The following is a 22062-nucleotide window of genomic DNA, read 5'->3' as shown; positions in this document are numbered from 1 at the left end:
TCACATGATACAGATATTCAAAAAGTGCATGAATTTGGTGATTTATATCGTGCTTTTAGTCTACTCTGAGCAAAAAAAATAGCACCAAATTTGACTTATGTTCTGACAAACATTCCTTGTAAATGAAAAAAACTTAAATATTAGAAAAAAGCTTTTAATATGTGCAGAATATGTCTGCTTATATTGTAAAATTGAGAGACTTTAAAAGAACAAGAAAAATATGATTGAAGGTTGTACAGAAGTAGTTAAAATAGAATAAGGTAACATTTTCATAGGCTAGCATGTTCCTAAAATGGAATAAAATAGGGCAAAAGCAAAATATTGGTGTCATGCAAAAAGGTGTTTCCAGAGCTACATCACACTAAAACTCAAAAATAGGACATAGAGGGGAAAAAAAACATCAGAACTGGCTATGATAACATTTAATATCCTTTTCCAGCTTCTGAACTGAAAAGCTGTACTGAAAGAAAGCACCAGTATTTCTATACTTTGTTGTGATTCTCACATCACTGTATTATAATGTCAATTATAAAGGTAAGCTTGAAAAAGCCTTGCTCAAATAGCAGCAAGTACCAGGGTGCAAGTTCTTTCTGAAGGCTGAACCAAACAGCAGAAAGCTGCTGCTCAAACCAGAAAGTGTGAGTAACCCTCTGCTCCTGTAACAATCACATCCATCCAGATCCGCATGGCCTCTGGAGATGGCGCTACCATGAAATACACGCGATCATGTGTTTTTATGCTGAATGTCAGTGAAGGGTTTGGACTCTGTGTGAGAAACAGCAAGGGAAGAAATGTATTTTAAATAATAACACAGTATTATTCAGTCCCCCCAGGATTTCGCGGGCCTTTTCTGTGATTGTTACGGGCTAAAATGTCTGATGTTGCAGGGTTTTTTCCAAAAAATTGCGATGAAAGTTGCAGTGTTCTTTAGGTTTTTGTTGTGATTACATTGCGGGAGGAAGTGAAAGTTGCGAGAAATTGTTGCGATTTTCTCTTTTTGTGATTAAAATTGAGTGATATGTTAAATATTGTTATTACTAAAAAACTATTGATTAAAAAAACAAAGACACTGAGAAATGGTCCTATAAACATCTTTACCAATATAAAAGATTACCACGACTACAAAAATGCAGAAAAATAGGCTTTACTTATCCAAATGCACCTGTTGGTTCAAAAGTTAAAGTGCATAGAACCTCACAACACAACATGAAGTTACCTTAAAATATAATATAAATGCCTCAGTTTTCATGTAAGAAAAAAGCTTATTAATACTGTGTGCAGGCAGTCTCGCTGGAAGACTAAATTAAACAATAATTATAAACTAATAAATGGCTCAGGCTTCATAGAACAAAAAAAAAAAAAAAATTTTGAACAGAATCTCACAGTATGATGCTGAAGCTGCCTAAACAATGGAAAATAAAATACCATTTTGGCAAAAATGTTGGCATCCATTAATTTCTTGTATTAAGTAAAAAAAATAATGTAAAGTGCACACAGTCCTTCACTGTAAACATAACACACTTTCAGTAACAGAATTTAAGCCTACAGAGATCTTGCAGTCACGTGACCAGAAAGTTAACAGCCGCCATCTTGTCGGCAAACAACACAGCTGAATACTGCTGCACTCGTGTACAGAATGGATCAATTTCAACCGACGGACTACACAGCTCATTTTTCTAATGAACAGAAAACTAGATATATGTCTAAAATAAACGATCTACAGATTAGTGACCCTTATGGCTTACCGGACGTAGTTTTCACGACCGTGTCAGTGGATATTGAACTGCCGGAGGTGGAATACCCGGACGTGTATAATTACCTCATCAACTTTCCCTCGCTGTTCAGTGGTGAAGCACTGCGTGCTTATAAATCTTTGGACAGTTATCTCTACAGAAATTCAGGATTTGTCAGCCGCCCTAAGATGTGGCATCTTGTAAAGAAGAAAATAACAATCCTCATTGGACGGGTAAGTCACTTAAGTATTGAGCACTAGAACTGATGCTAGATATATCAGTAGTATCTAGCATAGCACTGACCAGCCGATTATGGTTGAATCATACATGGCATATATATTAATTTATATTAATCCTTAAATTTATAAGGATTTACTACTAAGACAGTGGTAAATTCTTATAAGCTCTTTACTGTTTTTTTCGTACCACACCGCTAAAGACCCAATCCACCCCGCCCCAACCCTTTTCTCAGGCTCCCACTTCCCGGAATTTTTTATTAGAGCAAGTCATAAACTTATGCTGCAAATAACCACATGGATATACTGAAATAAATACATGACGAACCTGAGATGAAATGGTCACTGCACAGGCGCCAGTGATCGTTCCTTCCAGTCGGTACCCATGCCTTGTTCTTGTTGTTTGGATCGGCCCAGCCGATAGCAGCAATCCATTTTGCGCGCCTGTCAGGGTCCCGTGGCAGCCTATGAAACTAACTTCCCGTTTTCTGACCTCTCCTGTTGTGGCATTTATATGCCATGCAACTCTCCGGCATTGTGGCACGGTAATATTTGAATATTTCGGCAAAAAAATAATGAAAGTCAGTGTCGGAAATATGGCGTTTAACCGACAAGATGGCGTTTGTCTACAATCTGGAGCAGATGTGACGTCACATGCAAGTGCTCCATACAGTATAAACACTGACTCGCACGTCATGCTGCTTCTCTTGAACGTATAGACCCCTTTCACTGATGTCACCCGAAACCGGAAGTAAACAGACCCTGCGCCATTTTGGAAGACCAACAAACTCGTGATTAGGGGGAAATAACGGAGGCGGTATGTGAACCCACGAGAATAAAGTGGAGCGGCAAACGACTTAAACAAACAAATCTGAGCTGTTTTATTTATGATTTATTGGCCCAACAGTAGACTTGAAAGAAACCTGTGTGAGACTTAGCAAAAAACTGTGGATATAATGGATAAGTCTGTGCATGATCTGCGGACACTTTGAGGTAAGCAAACGCAAGAAATTCAGATTTAAAACATGCTAAATTGGCCTCAAGTTGATAACTGTATGAGGAGCAAGCCTCCCAGACTTCTACAATTTAATAATAATAATAATAATAATAATAATAATTTAGGATGGTTTGGGGCTTGCTCTCCCTCCTATTATATAAATAAAACATAGTTGTTGTGTAGGCATATATCATAAATACATATGTATAATTTGGATAAATTAACCTAAATTATGGATATCTTAATAGTAACAAAAACTATTAATTTTTCAACTGAAAAGATATATTATTAAAAGATAAATATCAACAAGATTACCTTGGCCATAACTATGTGTAGGTTATTCTTAATAACAGCTGTAATATCACGAACCAAGCCACTAACAACATAATTGTAAGCCTGTAGCCCTTTGTAGGCTTTCAAGTCATCAGCAGTGTAGGCACTGGGTGTAAACAACAAATAGTTTACAATTTCTGGGTAGCAAACAGATGGCAGAATTGGTGTCCGGTCCTCCTTATGTATCTGACACGGAGAAATAATATAAATCGTGCTGCCTACCAGATTACAGTCGTCTGTTTTATTGTATCAGTACTAGTATCACTTACTATACTCATCAGTCATAGATTAGTACAGTACAACATGACCAGCTTGCTTTTTTTCCATTTGACTGTCGCAAGTTTTTTCAGGCTGGTACAGTCAAAAATGTAAAAAAGTTTTGGCCTACTAAACTAGTCATCGATTCTACTAGTGTATTAATTGGAGTCGACATGAAAACGTTAGGTAAAAACTTTAAACCAGTACAATCTCTTCTTCAAAGTTTCACCAAATGGTTTTATTTATGCAATTTAAAGCTCATAATACTGTATAACTTTGGTCGAGTAAAAACACGGAGCAAAAACATGGCTGAATCCTGAATGACTCCTATTTGTTTAAATAGGGGACTACATACGCGGCAGAATGTAGTTTCTTTTTCCCTGCCATGGAAGCGCACTTGTATACCGAGGAGGAAAGCAATTTGCATTACAGCTGTGAGGCGGCTCGGCGCGGTATTCCCTTTCGGGCGCTCTCGTTTTCTGTTAGAATTTGGTAAAGAAAAAAAAAATTATTTACCAGCTTACCGGGTCCATTAACATAAATCTGACAGCTGACAAGGTCGGGATATAAACGAACTTTTGCGTTAAACTGTGTGCTTGGATTCACATAATTTTTTCTGAGTCTTATCATATGGGTCAAACCCATCAATCACAGCCAGTTTCTCCACATACCGTGCCCTTTCTGCAACTGGTAATGTACTCACATAACCAGAATTATCATCCATCGTGTCACTTTACTCTCGCTCGTACTTTGTTTTATATTGTGAATGCATGTACTTGGTCTTCCAATATGGCGCCTAACAAAATCTCGCGGCGCGGTGACGTCATGTGAAAGGGGTCTATACACGGAAGTAAGGCGGAAGGTAGTTTGTCGACGTCACCTCAAGACGACGCCAACGATTGGTCAAATTTGCGGGAAGGTTGCGGTGATTGGATATAATTGCAACACCGCCCTGAATTTGTGGGGATTGGTTGAATTTGCGTTGAAGTTGCAAACTGCAACATCGCGAAATCCTGGAGGGTCTGGTTATTAGTAAAACAGCAGCGAAATTTTGTACTTTCTTTAACGCTGACATTCATGAAATGTTATATTAATATTAGTTTTGTGTCAATTTCTGAAGCTCACCTTATGTGCATTCTTAAGGTGATCATAATACACTTCTTCAATAGCCTGGAAGTAGATGACACCCTTTGTTTTTGCTTCATGCTTATCTACAGAGAAGAGAAGCCAGACACAATATTTGAACAGAATTAACATGCAGATTATCCAAAAACTGATCTTGCAGCTCATTAATGCAAAAAGAAAAATCTATAGCCATTTATCATATCAACATAAAATCTTTACAAAAAAACATGCATATGAATTTCATGACAGCTGGCTTTGAGTGCACCGCTGTGGTGTTCTCCAACCTTTTTTACATGGTCAATACTACCCCCTACTGCCTGAGAGAAGTCATGACATGCATGATTTCATAGCTATAATGACATCAAAAATCAAGTGTTTTTGAATACAAACAGGGAGATAGTACCTGCATAGTATGCCAGGGTTCTGCGATTTTGGTCAAAAACAAACCAGCGCTTTTTCCAGGTTTTGATTTTCCCCCCCATCTTGATGAGAGAGCCTCGGCATGTCTTGTCAGTGATAACGAGGTGAAAGCAGGTGTCAGGATGATGACCTGCTGCCTCAATGTGACTCCGTAGGTCAAAGTCATCCCTCCTAACTGGCAGGTAACGTGTTAATGGACGAGACTGAGGAGACAAATGTCAAATAAAGGTTATTGTTGTTTTTAAAACACATGCTTTATTTTTTATTTACATTTTAAAAATCTATTTGTTTGTTTCTATCCATGAGTTTTAACAAAATAAAATTTACGCTACTATTTGCACTACTGTTAATTGAATAATTTGAAGATGAGACAACAATTTTAAGTGTTGAAGAATGAAATCCAGCCACAAACAAGTTCTAAAATAGATGATAAAACTAAAGGTCAGAGGTGGAAAGAGTACTAAAATATTATACTCAAGTACTGTTACTCTGATGAAATTTTACTTAAGTACAAGTAAAGTTACCAGACAAAAAAATCTACTCAAGTAAAAGTAAAAAGTAGATCATTTAAAATGTACTTTGAGTAAAAGTAAAACGTTACTTTTAACAATGGGTGTTTTCTGCCTCCATTGTGTTGTGCAAAAATGAAAAAGAAGAGGAAACAAGGATATATGTACATCTCAACCCAGATGTTTTATTTAAAGGAAGTGTATCAAATTGAATGCTTAGGATAATGCTGCATTAAAACTGAGACAAACAAAAAAGGTCAATACACACAGTCATGTCGTTTACATCGCCCTGACCACACACAAAGCATTGTACACGAAATATGAAAGTGAAATGTTGCACCGAAATCTCGTAGCTTGCCTGTGTGCACTGTGTGTTATTGAACAATTCAATTCAAACATTATTTGTTTTGCTTAGCATTCCTTTCTGGCCTGTTGGATGTAGAATGGTAGGAGGACTGATCACGTCAGGTTGGCGAGCTAACTTGCTTGCATGATTAGCCAACCAAATAACAGACTAGTTACCGTTATGTTACAGTACCAACAGGTTGCTACTTCAACATTAGCAATGCCATCCACTATTTTTGGAATATAACCAGCCTATTGTCGGTTTTACTATGGAAAGGAAACATTATGATCAGGGGCGCAGATACGTTTTTTGAACTGGGGGGGACAAAAAACTGGGGGGGGGACAAAACTGCCAGCAAACCAACCCCAACCCCGATATGCCTGTCAAACTTGTTGTGGGTAACCATAGCAACCAAGCTCGAGCTCGCAACCTGTGCAGTCTGCGCAGCTCAACCAACCGAATATCAGTCTTTGTTTTGTTTTATGTGAGTTGTTGCAACTATGTATACACTGCTGTGCACCTCAATAAACCGAATGGTAATTAGTCTTTTGATTTTTCCGTGAGGTTTGCCTTATGCAAAGAAAGACAGCATAGACGTTTTTTCCTCCCTATAAGTGGGGGGGGACTGAACGAGGTGAATTTAAATCTGGGTGGGACGAATCCCACCCGTCCCACCCTCTATCTGCGCCCGTGATTATGATGCCAATGACAATACTTACCTCAACATGCTTGCGCAGATTAGTCGTCGAATTTTTGTATGCCGCAATGGTTGTCTTCTTGGGCACACATAATCTGCATTGCATAATGAAACTGTCACCCCTTTTCTCTACGAAGCTGAAGTGATCACGTATGTAGGGCCAGGGGTGCACTTCATTACTGGAAGAAATTGCGTTTTCTGCAGGGTCGTCCACCACAGGTTCCTCGGTCTCCTCCATGTCCGCAGGGGCGCTTTATCAACACCCGTGGCCCAGGGGCTAGGCCCCTCATAGGCTACCTGTCAACCCTACCCTTACCGTTGGCCAGGAAAACACTCTTATTTTATTTGCAATATGTGTCAAGCATTTACAGTGTAAGTGCGTAATTAGCCTAGAAGCCTACGATAGGTTACGTTTGGCTCATCGTAGCTGCGCAAGGCCCACGCTCACATCGCTCAACACATCCGACCACAGAGGGAGAGAAGAACGCGCGCATTATCATTACAGAGCCGGTTCTGATTATTACCACGGACAGGACAGTGATACTGCGTAACTTTCACGCAGGGGCATGGCCAGAGATAACCACACAAGCCTGCGTGCGCTATAATGTAGACCTATGTGTTGTAAACATAAAACACACACACAGACAAGTCCTTTTAAAAAATAAAATACATAAAAATAGCTCGGCGGCATGAAAACAAACATTCACTGCAAGTCAAGGTACTTGGCTCGGCGGCCACATGAAACGTAAACACCATGGACAGCGCCCAAACTCATAACTCTACAGACCGAAATACACGAAACCAAGTCCTACTAGGGTCTATTTTACCGATCTATGTTCAAGCATCATGCAAGTCTTCCTTTTCCTTGAATGAGACCGTGCATTCAACTGCCTTTTTGACATGACTGCATCAAAATACCACTTGCAACAATATTTCACGCTAGGGCTGTGCCGATAGACGATGCCATCGTCCATCGACGATGGTGGTCATCCATCACGATGGAGATCCATCGTGATATCACGCCCCCTCCTGTCATAATCATGCATATACGGTATCATCTGGGCCTATTTAACCTAAAAAGTTAGTTTTTTGTTAGTTTAGTTAGTTAGTTTTGTTTAATATATAAATATAACATATTATAAATACATAATTATATAAATCATTATAAAGTAATATCCTATTACCGCTTGTTCACGTAGGCTATGGTGCAGGGACGTGCTAGTGAACATAACATGTGTTTACACAAATACAGTATGCTACTAATAATAAATTTTGACTTCATTTTTTAGCCTACACTATACTTTTAATGTAAAATTTGTCATGTTGTTCAAACAAATAGCCACTATTAACAGTCGGGAAATATTTCACCTTATCAAACGGCAGTGAAGCGCAGATTTCGGCAGAAGTCAAATAACTTTAATCTGGTAAATAGGCCTACTTTCAGACACAAAATGGTCCACTCTAAGCCATAATGTCAAACCAAATGGAAGAATGAAGGTGATTCTGACAAATGTAGAGACAGTTAAAAAAAAAACAATATTAAATCATGATTTTAAAAGCTGGTGCAATAATTCAAACACTAATAAATTGGAAAAATTAGCGCGTTCAAGTGCGCACTAAAGGCCGAAACGCATCTTCAATTGATATGGTGTAAACAAACAATGAGTAATAGCTTAAGTGTAGTTTCTTCTCATAGTTTGAATACTAGTCTTTCATTGTTAGAGCAGATTAATATCTTACCGTGATCAGTGAGTGCTCGGGGAGGTTCATTTCCACCTGCGCTTTGCGCAGCTCATTTCTCCGAAGCCAGCTGTGCGCAAACGCAGTGTTGACTGCTCGGCAAACTCCAAACGCTCGGTCTGTATTGGCCCTCTGTTGCGCAAGCGAGTTGGTTATGGCCAGGTTCAAATTGTGCCCAAAACAACTTAACCACGGCCATTTCAATTGCCTGATGGCTGTGACAATATTCGCCCCGTTGTTATGCAGGCGATCTTTTTCTCCTCTATTTTCCATTCGGCAAGTGTCTCGCGCAATGCGTCTTCTAAATTGTCCGCTGAATGTGTCTCTGGCATGAAACTCGTCTGCAGGCATTGGGACTGCATTGCCCACTCTCGGTACACATAATGTACGGTAGCTGACATATAGGGCATCATGTTGCAGCTGGACCACATATCCGTTATCAAGGCCAAATATTCCACATCACCTAGCGCTTTTTTTTCTTAACGTGCCAAAGCCTCGGATGAGTATCTAATACTTTTAATAATAATAATAATAATAATAATAATAATAATAATAATAATATATTTAATAATGTGGTATTAAACCCCCCCACGATATGATCGTCCATCACGATGTTTGCACTGTAAACATCGTCGATGCCAATTAAGGGGATATCGCACAGCCCTATTTCACGCACTCCATCAAGAAAAAAGTTAAACATGATGAACACGGGCATACTGTTTTGAGCATACGATTTTTTAAAAAGAAACTAGCTACATCAAAGTCCTTCAATAAACCCATCCTTTAGCGCAAATGAGCTTAACCTAGTTCAAATGATGCTAGCAGTAGCTGCATAAGGCAAAATCATGTGGGCCTTTCGTCAACAACAAGCCACGGCGGGCAAACATTAATAATCAAGCGTCCTTACCTTAAAACGCTGTCTTGACCACAGCACTTCTCAAATATTTCACTTAAATCCACACGGGTTAACAACACACCCAACACAGCTAGCGAGAAATGTGGATCTGCGCTAGCTTTGTATTGCTATTCCCCTCAGTATGCTGTCTGCTACCCGAACTGTGAACATTATAGGCTACAATCTTTTCATCAATTTCTTCAGTAGATGCCGTTTTAGACATTTTATTATCCCCATAGAAATATGCTATTATACTAACAGGATTATAACTCAAATCACACGACACGTATTCAAATCACAACTGATTTATTTTACTGTTGGACAGATCATAGCATATCTAGCCTAGCTGCACATAGCCTAGCTGCTGGTAGGCTGATAACTGATAAGTAGCTGATATTCTGAACAGATTGGTGATCCTTACCTTAAAAAAGTCTGTGACTTTAGGCAACGATTCTATCATTACCTGCATCTCTCTTTTTTTTTTCTTTTATGCGCCCCGCTAACATGTGAACGCTTCATCTTTCAAAGCCTCTAAATTTGTGTCTCAGTAGTCTGCAGTCTTTGGTGCGCTTTCGTGCGTGACGTTACATTTTGTTACATTTTATTCTGGTACAGTTGTGGGTGTTCGTTTCGCGAACCACATCCACCATGTCTCTTACAGCAGGCTACTGTGCGCTCATTTATTTCTAACCTTATTTCTATCCGTACATTAATGTAGGCCCACGATTCCGACAGTTTATTATTTTATTAATATTACAAGGCCCCTGATTGGCTGTGACCCAGGGGCGTGAGCCCCCCGAAGCCCCCCCCCCCTTAAAGCGCCGGTGCATGTCCGCCATCGTCTGTGTGAGACTCGCGCGCGCGCCAACTGTCCTTCCTGTGATTCATTTCCAGAACGCATTTCCCCTTCTCCGTTTTAGCCTTTTTTTTATTTTTTATTTATTTATTTTTACTCAGTAACGGTTGTGATGTAAAATGTACCGAAGTACAAGTAGTGTACCGAAGTACACTACTTAAAAGAAAACATAAGTATAAGTACACAAAAAAAAGCTACTCAAGTACAGTAACGCGAGTAATGTAATTCGTTACTTTCCACCTCTGCTAAAGGTGGTATACAACTATATACAGTTTTGGTTGTAGCACAGATTAAGACGTCCCATGCAATCTGAAAAACTCATGCCATAATAAAAGAAGTGTGTGTATTTCGGGTGTGTAGGTGTGTGAAGAATATTTCAGGTGTGTAGGTGTGAAATTCTCTCATGGAAAAAAATATTCACATTTTTTATTTTATTAAACCTGATATCAATAAATGATTTAGAGCCTTGTGTTCTGTTTGCATGTTTGGTATCCAATTCTTTATACCCATTCAATTTTCCCTTGTCTCACCTGTGTTCTTTGTTTCTCCCGGAGCATTACCTCCCTTTCGATAAGTTTCTGCCTTATGTTGGTCTCCTCTTTAAGTTGCCTTTCCAGCTCCTCTCGTCTTCTTCTCTCCTCCTCTAGAGCTTGTCGGCGAAGCTCAATTTCTCTCTCCTACAGTGAGCCAAACACAAACAAACTGTCTACACATGTATAAGTCTTAATTTAAGGACAGTGAGGTTTCAAAGAAATAGCTTTGTGAAATAGCTTTATGAGGATAATCATACATATCTACATTTTTATTGAAGAACATACATTTGCACTTATATAAATAAACTAGAATTTACATGAAAAATATATAATTAAAAACTATTCATTAAAAATTATTCATATTTTGGATAACAGTTGATTTACATGTCAGTTCAGCAGTTATGATTTTAATAATTGTGAACTTTGATGGCATTATGAATTACTCGAAGTACCCGAATATTTTTAGCCCACAATCTAGATTTATTTGCTAAGATTTAGCAGTAAATGGATCTTCGATCAAGATAATGAGTCCAAACATGCATCCAAATCAACAGAAAATGTTACAGGGAAAGAAAATCCATGTCTTTGCAATGACCATCTCAGGCTCCAGATTTGAACCTAAATTGAGGAGGGAAGTCTGCTTGCACAAATCAAACAATATAGAGGAACTTGAAATTCTGTGCATAGAAGAGATAACACTTCCATGTTTGTGTAAAGTACATGAAAAAGTCGGTGCTATTATTCTCTCGAGAGGAGGCAATACCAAGTATTCATTTTAGGCGTGTTGATCATTTTAAAACCAGTGTAATGCAGAAAAACATCACTTTTTAAGAAAATTTACGAAATACAATGTAAGATTTTTAAGTTACAATGTTTGACAAAATATTATGTTAAAATAAAACAATTTAAACAGAAATCAAGCAGAGAAGGGAGCAAAATTTTTCATGCTCTCTGGGAGGGAGGGATGCAATGTATAGAGATCAAATTGGGTAGCCAATGGGGGAAAACAATCAATCAAACAAATAGGCAAACAAATTTCCACGTTTAATTTCAAAATATCACACACATTCATTTCCATGAATGGTGCCAAAAAGTTGACTATAATACATCACAGCAGGAATGTACTTGAACCGAAAGATATAACAGATGGTACAGCTTCACTATGAGAGAGAATAATTTGAGAATGATGAAATGTTACCCTGTGCTCCAGGAGCCTTTTCTTCTCTGCCTGTGCGTCTCTGAGCAGACGCTCCATCTCCTCGATCTTAACCACATTAGATATGCTGGCACTGCAGACACCAAACACATAAATTTGTCTTATTATCATTGTGAGGACATTTCATTAGGGCCTGAGCACAGTAGGTGCAAAGCTGTATTGATTTCGGCATGCCTTTTAGGGCCCGAGCACAGCCCTATTGTTTTCGGCATGTTTATTATTATTATTATTACTCTGCGGAAAAACTCATTTTTGAGGCACTTGTGATGATCAAAAACTCATGGATTTTGGCACACTGATCAAATGTGCATAAAATCCCAAAGTTACACTGACCAAGGGACTGGGCATGGTCCCGAAGCTCTATAGCACCCCCGAGAACAAGCTATGGTTGAGATGAAGTTGCTCGGATTGGCACGAGATTTGCTGTGATCGATACTCTTGTGATAGAGGACAAAGTGCACTTGGTTGTATTTGACTCTGCCCAACAGGAAGTCAGTCATGTTGGATGGAATGTGGGATTTTGAAATTTTCCCGCGCTGTTTTGAGGAGCTTATGATGGTTAAAAACTCATGAAATTTTGCACATACATTTGTCCTATGATACAATTTGAGTTGATATGGTAAATTTGTCTAGGTGGGCTTCATTAACTCCATACTGCCACCTAGTTCAAAAATACAGATTTGACACCTTATACATATTCGAAAACTCATGAACTTTGGTACACATGTCAGTCATGCACACCAAAACTCAGCCATAGGGGCTTGACCCCAGGTGTGTCCAGGGGACTCACCTGGGGTCAAGTATATAGTATAACTATATACTCCTGCCTGGTATATAGCTTCACCTATCCGTGTCAAATTTGGTAGGTGTGTGGAGTCCCCCGAGATGAACAAAACTGCCTATACATTGCATCAGCCATACTCAATAAGGAGTGAAATATTTTTGGTTTTGTGCGTTTGGACACGTTACATTTTAACGAACAACTCCTAGGTGGTTTGTTGGATCCATGCCATATTTGGTATACGTCATGGCAAGATGTTGCTGATGATAAACTGCAAAGGAATTTGCAATGTCGCAAGATGTTGAAATGGCGAACCAATAAATTAATGTTACGCCACGAAAACAGGAAGTGAGTCATAAATTTGTTTATTAAAAATGTATTCATTTATACGTTATGCCACGTAACCAAAAAAACCCATTTATTGGTTCGCCATTTCAACATCTTGCAAGATATCACAAATCCCTTCACAATTTACCATCAGCAACATCTTGACATCAGTTATACCAAATATGGCATGAATCCAACAATCCCCATAGGAGGAGTACGTTAAAATGTAATGTGTGAAAACATACAAAACTAAAAATATCCCACTTCCTGTTGAGTATGGCTGATGCAATGTATAATGCAATTTTTGTTTGTCAAGGAGCACTCCACACAGTTAGCAATTTGACATGGATAGGTGAAACTATATACCGGGGAGGTGTCTCAATGACATACGGGGCGTTATGAGGCCCCCAGAGACACCAGGAGTCAAGCCCCTATCACTAAGTAGCGGTGCGCACGTATGATGTGTGGACGGAATTTCATCAGTTTTCTCCCATGGGAACCACCTTCAAAATGGCAGTGTTGAAGAAAAAGAAGAGGAAAAACAATAATAATAATAATAATAATAATAAATATAGCCACGAGCAGTGATAAAGGGCCCTTGCACACGAGAACATGCCGAAAACAAAAGGGCATTGCACCCGGGGCCAAGCCTCTATCCCTGAGTAGCAGTGGCCAGGACTGATGTGTGTACCAACTTTCATTAGTCAGAGTTTTGCGGCAATGGAATCATTACTGTCCAGGTCCAAATGGGGGTCCTACACAATACATTAACTTTGGGCATGGGGATATCGTCAGAACCCTAACGTCTTACAACCCCAATTCCAAAAAAGTTGGGACGCTGTGTAAACTGTAAATAAAAACAGAATGCGATAATTTGCAAATCATGGAAACCCTGTATTTCATTGAAAATAGTACAAAGACAACATATCAAATGTTGAAACCTAGAAATGTTAATCTTTTTTGAAAAATATATGGTCATTTTGAATTTGATGTCAGCAACATGTTTCAGAAAAGTTGGGATGGGGCATGTTTACCACTGTGTTGCATCACCTCTACTTTTAACAACACTCTGTACACGTTTGGGAACTGAGGAGACCAATTGCTGTAGTTTTGAAAGAGAAATGTTGTCCCATTCTTGCCTGATATACAATTTCAGTTGCTCGACAGTTCGGGGTCTCCTTTGTCATATTTTGTGCTTCATCATGCACCAAATGTTTTAAATGGGAGACAAGTCTGGACTGCAGGCAGGCTAGTTTAGCATCTGGACTCTTTTACTACAGCGTTATGCAGTTTTAATATGTGCAGAAAGCGGTTTAGCATTGCCTTCCTGAAAGAAGGAAGGCCTTCCCTGAAAAAGATTTTGTCTGGATGGCAGCATATTGCTCTGAAATGTGTCTATATCATTCAGCATTAATCATGCCTTCCCAGATGTAAAAGCTACCCATGTCATGTGCACTAATGCACCCTCATACCATCACAGATGCTGGCTTTTGAACTGTGTGCTGATAACAAGCTGAATGGTCCCTCTCCTCTTTAGCCTGAAGGACATGGTGTCCATGATTTCTAAAAAGAATTTCTACTTTTGATTCATCAAACCTCAGGACAATTTTCCACTCTCCCTCAGTCCATTGTAAAAGAGCTTAGGTCCAGAGAAGGTGGTGGTGTTTCTATCTGTTTATATCTGGTTTTAACTTGCATTTGTTGATGCAGTAATGAACTGTTTTCACAGACGATAGTTTTCTGAAGTGTTCCTGAACCCATACAGTGATTTCCACTACAGACACTTGTCTGCTTTTAATTCAGTGTCACCTGAGAGCCTGAAGATCACAAGCATCTAATGTCAGTTTTCAACCTTGTCTCTTGCATACAGAGATTTCTCCAGATTATCTGAATCTTTTAATGATATTATGTACCATAGATGATGTGATCCCCAAATTCTTTGCAATTTTACATTGAGGAATGTTATTCTTAAATTGTTGCACTGTTTGTCCACAGTCTTTCACAGAGCGGTGAACCCCTCCCCATCTTCACTTCTGAGAGACTCCGCCTCTCTGGAATGCTCTCTTTATACCCAATCATGTTACTGACCTGTGCCAATGAATCAAATTATTATTATTTTTTTTAGCATTATACAACTTTTTCAGTCTTTTGTTGCCCCGTCCCAACTTTTCTGAAATGTGTTACAGACATCAAATTCAAAATGAGCATATATTTCAGCATTTGATATGTTGTCTTTGTACTATTTTCAATGAAATATAGGATTTCCATGATTTTCAAATCTTCACATTCTGTTTTTATTTATGTTTTACACGTCCCAACTTTTTTGGAATTGGGGTTGTATAACCTGTGAGGTTTTAGCTCTATCAGGCAATGCATGGTGAATTTATGACACACTTCCTGTTTGCATGGCGAAACATGCAAATTTATTGGTTCGCAATTTCAACATAATGCAAGATATCACGAATCCTGTTGCAAGTCAATTAACTAAAACAATGTGCATTTCAGTTTTGTTCATCTTGGGGCACCCCACACACCTAACAATTTTGATACTGATAGGTGAAACTATATACCAGGCAGAAGTCTCAATTACATGTGGGGGTGCCATGGAGGTCCTTGGACACACCCGGGGTCAACCCTCTATCCCTGAGTAGCGGTGGCCAGGACTGATGTGAGTACCAAATTTCATGAGACAAAGTTTTTAGGCAATGGAATCATTACTGTTCAAGTCTAAATGGTGGCGCTATACCAGAGAGTCAAATTGGGCTATCATCAGAACCAAATTGGGATATCATCAGACCCATCGTATCTTATACACTGTGAATTTTTAGCCACATCAGACAATGCATACTGAATTTTTGACATGCTTCCTGTTCGTGTTGCATAACAAATTTATTGATTCACCATTTCAACATCTTGCAAGATATCGCAAATTCATTTGCAATTTAAAATCAGCAACATCTTGACATGACATACCAAAAATATGGCATGAATCCAACATTCCACCTAGGAAGAGTACATCAAAAAGTAAGGTGTTTTGACATTGGAGTCATTACTGTCCATGTCCAAATGGTGGCACTATACCAGAGGGTGTCTTTGGGCATGTGGATATGTTCAGAACCATACCCTATCATCTGTGAAATCTGAGCCGTGTCAGGCAATGCATGGTGAATTTATGACTCACTTCCTGTTTGCGTGGCATAACGTATAAATTTATTAGTTCACCATTTCAGCATCTTGCGACATATTGCAAATCCCTTCACAATTTAATATCAGCAACATCTTGACATGACGTATACCAAATATGGCATAGATACAACAAACCGCCTGTGGCAGTTCGTGTAAAGGGGTGGAGCACAGAAGGACGGCAGGACAGAACTGAGCATACAAAACTCTCTTTATTCAGCTTTTCAGCTGTAAATACGCACACACAGACACACGCACACACATTAGCTGTCTGGTTATCGAGAGAGTCCCTCTGTTCTCACTCTCTCTCCTTAGGAAGGGCGCGGTCCCTGGGAAGACACACAAACATCAATTAACAACAGGTGAAATGATTCTGCCACTTAACTTCCCCGACTCCGCCCTCCTGTCACAGACCGATGCTAGACCACGCCCCCGCTGCCACATACCCCCACCGCCCGACTCAGGCCGGGCAGCCGTCCGGCCCGCAGCCGACTCCCCCCCCCCTTGACGGGAGAGGAAGTCCGCCACGACCATCTGCGCCCCCGGCCTGTGGATCACCTTGAAGTTAAAGGGTTGGAGTGCCAGATACCAACGGGTGATCCGCGCATTGGCATCCTTCATGCGGTGGAGCCACTGGAGGGGCGCGTGGTCCGAACAGAGGGTGAAAGGGCGTCCCAGCAGGTAGTACCGGAGAGCGAGGACCGCCCACTTGATTGCCAGGCACTCCTTTTCGATGGTACTGTAGCGCCCCTCACGCACCGACAGCTTGCGGCTAATGTACAAGACAGGGCGATCCTCCCCCTCCACCTGCTGGGACAAAACGGCCCCCAGCCCTCTGTCCGACGCATCCGTCTGCAACATAAAAGGGAGAGAAAAGTCAGGGGAGTGTAAAAGTGGCCCCCCACACAGTGCAGCCTTAACCTTAGAAAAAGCCCGCTGGCATTGCTCCGTCCACTGGACCGGATCTGGTGCCCCCTTTTTAGTCAGATCAGTCAGCGGGCTGGTGACGTCCGAATAATTAGGTATAAACCTACGATAATAGCCAGCCAGCCCCAGGAACTGTCTCACCCCCTTTTTGGTCTTGGGCCTCGGGCAGGCCGCAATTGCTGCAGTCTTGTTAATTTGGGGACGCACCTGCCCGTTGCCCAAGTGGAAGCCCAGATACCGTACTTCCACCCGCCCAATCGCACACTTCTTCGGGTTGGCCGTGAGACCCGCCCGCCTCAGCGACCTAAGGACGGCCCTCAGGTGTTGTAGGTGCCGCGGCCAGTCATTACTATAAATAATGATATCATCCAAGTACGCGGCCGCATAGGTGGCGTGGGGGCGGAGGACCCTGTCCATCAGCCGCTGAAACGTAGCAGGCGCCCCAAACAGCCCAAAAGGAAGTGTGACGAATTGGTGTAAGCCGAACGGTGTGGAAAAGGCCGTTTTTTCACGGGATAATGGAGTCAAGGGGATCTGCCAATAACCCTTTGTTAAATCCAGTGTCGAGTAAAAACGAGCCGTGCCTAGCCGATCGAGCAACTCATCAATACGAGGCATTGGGTACGCATCGAATTTAGACACCGCGTTGACTTTTCTATAGTCCACACAGAACCGGACCGACCCGTCGGCCTTGGGTACCAAGACCACCGGGCTGCTCCAGTCACTGTGGGACTCCTCGACGATGCCCATTTCGAGCATGGCCTCGAGTTCTTCCCGAACCACCTTTTTCTTGTGTTCGGGTAACCTGTAAGGGCGGCTACGCACTACCACCCCCGGGGGCGTCTCAATGTGGTGCTCTATGAGGTTAGTGCGGCCGGGCAGGGGTGAGAACACGTCCGAAAACTCGGTCTGCAACTGGGCAACCTCCGCGAGTTGGGTCGGGGAGAGGTGGTCTCCACAGGGGACCGGAGAGGGACGTGATGCTAATGTTCCTTTTTGAACCTCCGGCCCCAGCTCCGCCTTCTCTGGAACCACCGACACCAACGCCACGGGGACCTCCTCGTTCCAGAGTTTGAGTAGGTTGAGGTGGTAAATCTGTAGCGCCCCACCCCTGTCCGTTCGTTTCACCTCATAGTCGACGTCCCCGACTCGCCGTGTGACCTCAAAGGGTCCTTGCCACTTGGCGACTAATTTAGAGCTCGATGTGGGCAACAGTACGAGTACTTTCTCTCCCGGTGCAAACTCTCTAAGGCGCGTACCCTTGTCGTACAGGCGGGTTTGCCGTTCTTGGGCCTGCCGCAAATTCTCCTGGGTTAGTTGTGTGAGTGTGTGGAGTTTTGCGCGCAGGTCAATAATGTATTGAATTTCATTTTTGCTTGGTGAAAGTCCCTCCTCCCAATTTTCTCGCAGCACATCTAAAATGCCGCGCGGCTTACGCCCATATAATAATTCAAACGGGGAGAACCCCGTGGAGGCTTGGGGGACTTCTCGCACTGCAAAGAGCAAGGGTTCGAGCCATTTATCCCAGTTACGCGCGTCCTCACTTACAAATTTCTTAATTATGTTTTTAAGGGTGCGATTAAACCGTTCCACTAAGCCGTCCGTTTGTGGGTGATAAACGCTGGTGCGGATCGGCTTAATACCTAATAACCCATACAGTTCCTTCAGTGTTCGTGACATAAACGAGGTGCCTTGATCAGTCAGAATCTCCTTCGGGATTCCAACTCGGGAGATGACGCGGAAGAGCGCCTCCGCAATACTGCGTGCTGAGATATTGCGAAGAGGCACTGCTTCCGGGTATCGCGTTGCATAGTCCACCAGAACCAATATAAAGCGGTACCCTCGTGTTGACCGATCTAATGGCCCGACGAGATCCATGCCAATTCTTTCGAACGGGGTCTCGATTAACGGTAGAGGGCGCAAAGGCGCTTTTGGAATGGCCGCTGGGTTTACTAACTGGCATTCGCGGCATGCCGTACACCACCTACGGACATCGCCGCGAATCCCCGGCCAATAGAATCGGGCCATTATTCGGGCTAGTGTTTTATCCTGCCCTAAGTGTCCAGCCATGGGATTAAAGTGAGCCGCCTGGAATACCAATTCCCGGCGGCTCTTCGGAATTAACAGCTGCGTGACTCGCTCTTTAGTTTGAGTGTCCTGCGTCACTCGGTATAATCTATCCTTCATAATCGCGAAGTAGGGGAAGGACGGGGTGGCGTTCGGCTGGAGCGTTTGACCATCGATTACTCTCACTTGGTCAAAAGCATGCCGCAGAGTCCCATCTCGCGATTGCTCTAACGGGAAATCCGCGAGGGATTCCCCAATAGAGAGAGGAGGAGCCGGCGGCTCCTCACTCTGGCGCGGAGATGACGTAGACGGCTCTGTGACAGCTGCTCCCGCCAAAGCGACACTGGGACCTCCCCCTGTCAAATGGCAGGACCCACTCTTGACCAAGTGCGTCATTAAACCCCGAAATCCCGGCCAATCAGTCCCCAAAATTAAAGAGTGGGTAAGGCGAGGATTAACCGCCGCCTTCACTATAAATTTTTCCCCTCTGAAAATAATGTGGACCGACACTAAAGGGTAGTTGTGAACATCCCCGTGCACACATAACACCTTCACCAATTGTGCTCCCCCCAATGCCTCGTCTTGCACCAGGTTTTGGTGGATTGAGGTCTGATTACAGCCAGAATCCACCAACGCCTGATATGTATCCCCTTGGATACTCACCGGTATGCGATACGCTCCGGCCCGATCGAGGGCGGCTCCTGGCGCGTTGGGGATCCGAACCACCGCGCCCACCTCCATTATCGAGCACTGCTGTTGGAGGTGGCCCGGTTCCCCGCAGCGCCAGCAAACCGGCCCAGGCTTCCTCTCTGCACTAGTGCTCTGGGGCTCACTCACCTGGGGGGGGGGAGAGACAGACACAGAAGGGAGACACGGAAGGGCACCGCGGGTGCGGCGGGCCGGCTGAGGTGGCGCCGGCCCCCGTCTCCGCGGTGGGGGAATGGGGCGAGGAGAAGACACAGGAGGGAGAGAGAGAGAGAGAGAGAGAGAAGAGAAGAGGTCGTCTGCTGTCCTGCCGTCGGGACAGCCGCCAGATGATCCTCCGCCAGCTCGATTGCCTGATCCAGCGACGCCGGGCGGTGGCACTGGACCCACTCTGCGGTTCCCGCTGGTAGACGCGCGACGAACTGTTCCAGTACCACCTGGTCGATGAGTCCCTCGGCGTCGCAGCTGTCGGCCCTCAACCACTGCCAGCAGGCGTCCCGGAGTTGCTGGCCAAACGCGAACGGCCGGCCGACTTCCTCCAAGCGCAGAGCGCGGAAACGCTGATGATGTTGCTCTGGGGTGCGTCCCACCCGCTGGAGGACGGCCCGGCGAAGGTCCGCGTAGGCCAGCCGGCGGGGAGCTGTAGCGCGGCCAGCTGCGCCTCTCCTGTTAGCAGGGGAAGGAGGCGCGCGGCGCGCTGTTCCACCGGCCACCCCGAGGTCTCTGCTACCTGCTCAAAGAGCGTGAAGAATGCCTCGGGGTCGTCCTGCGGGCCCATCTTCGTGAGGGTGAGGGGGGAAGGGCCCGCGGCGGTGGAGTTGGTGGACCCCGCCGACGCGAGGAGGTGCCGGAACGCCCGACGATCTTCCTGTTGCGCCAGCACCAGGGCCTCGAACCGTTGTTCTTGCTCCTTTCGGAGGGCGAGCAGCCCCTGGTGCTGGCTCTGTTGGGCCGTGGCGAAGGCGTGGATCAGGTCAGCGAAGGTGGAGGACTCCATGGGGCTGTGGTCTTCTGTGCTCATTCCCGGGTTTCAGCACCACTGTGGCAGTTCGTGTAAAGGGGTGGAGCACAGAAGGACGGCAGGACAGAACTGAGCATACAAAACTCTCTTTATTCAGCTTTTCAGCTGTAAATACGCACACACAGACACACGCACACACATTAGCTGTCTGGTTATCGAGAGAGTCCCTCTGTTCTCACTCTCTCTCCTTAGGAAGGGCGCGGTCCCTGGGAAGACACACAAACATCAATTAACAACAGGTGAAATGATTCTGCCACTTAACTTCCCCGACTCCGCCCTCCTGTCACAGACCGATGCTAGACCACGCCCCCGCTGCCACACCGCCAAAGAGGAGTTCCTTAAAACATAACGCGTGTCAAAACGCACAAAACCTAAAATATCTCACTTCCTGTTGAGTTTGGCTGATGCAATGAAAAGGCAATTTTTTTCATCTCGCGGGACTCCACACACCTGCCAAATTTGACATGGCTAGGTGAAACTATATACCAGGCAGGAGTCTCCATGACATATGGGGGTGCTATGGAGTCCCCAGGACACACCTGGAGTCAAGCCCCTATGGATGAGTTTCAGTGCATATGACTGACATGTGGACCAAATTTCATGAGTTTTTGAGTATGTACAAGGTGACAAGTCTGTATTTTTGAACGAGGTGGCGCTATGGAGTTAATGAAGCCCAGCTAGACTAATTTACCATATTAGACTGGTACCAAAATTCAAAAAAGTGCTTATTTAAGGAGTTAAAGGCATTTTTGAGACAAAGTCGGCAAACAGCATTATTTTGTCAATTTGGGTGTGCCAAATTCAAATCTGCAATATGCCGAGCTCTATCTGACCTCTGTTGACCTCTAGAGGTCATTGAACTTTGGGCCTGTAAACGTCTCAGCTGAACCCAGTTTCTCAGCTTTCTAAGGAATGAAATGTACTAAAATGATTAATGAAGTTAGCAAATGGCCTTGTTTGTTAAATGTTTGGGTGCTGAATTAATTTTTCATTTGTAAAACGACATATGACCTCTGATAACCTCAAGGTCATTAAACTTGGCCTATAGGCCTATGCATTTAACGGCATTTTTAAACTGACTTTACTCCCCCAAAAAGAATATGAACAGACAAAAAACAAATAGAAAGGAACAAATACAACATTATATGCCAGTCCAT

General features: G+C 43.1%; 1 protein-coding gene across 8 annotated transcripts in view; it reads right to left on the bottom strand.

Moving 5' to 3' along the window:
• Window positions 1-235: 235 nt before the first annotated feature.
• Window positions 236-22062, bottom strand: part of phldb2a (pleckstrin homology-like domain, family B, member 2a) — a 321471-nt gene continuing 299644 nt past the window's right edge. For all 8 annotated transcript variants that reach the window (XM_060909198.1, XM_060909201.1, XM_060909202.1 and 5 more), the window contains 5 exons: window positions 11877-11967; window positions 10676-10822; window positions 5086-5305; window positions 4683-4768; window positions 236-765 (listed from right to left, as the gene is read on the bottom strand). In XM_060909198.1, the coding sequence (XP_060765181.1) occupies window positions 625-765; window positions 4683-4768; window positions 5086-5305; window positions 10676-10822; window positions 11877-11967 (685 nt within the window). In that variant the 3' untranslated portion in view covers window positions 236-624. The remainder of the gene's footprint in view (window positions 766-4682; window positions 4769-5085; window positions 5306-10675; window positions 10823-11876; window positions 11968-22062) is intronic.

The sequence above is a fragment of the Neoarius graeffei genome, chromosome 25, assembly GCF_027579695.1.
Source record: "Neoarius graeffei isolate fNeoGra1 chromosome 25, fNeoGra1.pri, whole genome shotgun sequence".
Taxonomy (NCBI): Eukaryota; Metazoa; Chordata; class Actinopteri; order Siluriformes; family Ariidae; genus Neoarius; species Neoarius graeffei.
This window is presented reverse-complemented; position numbering and strand designations above follow the sequence as displayed.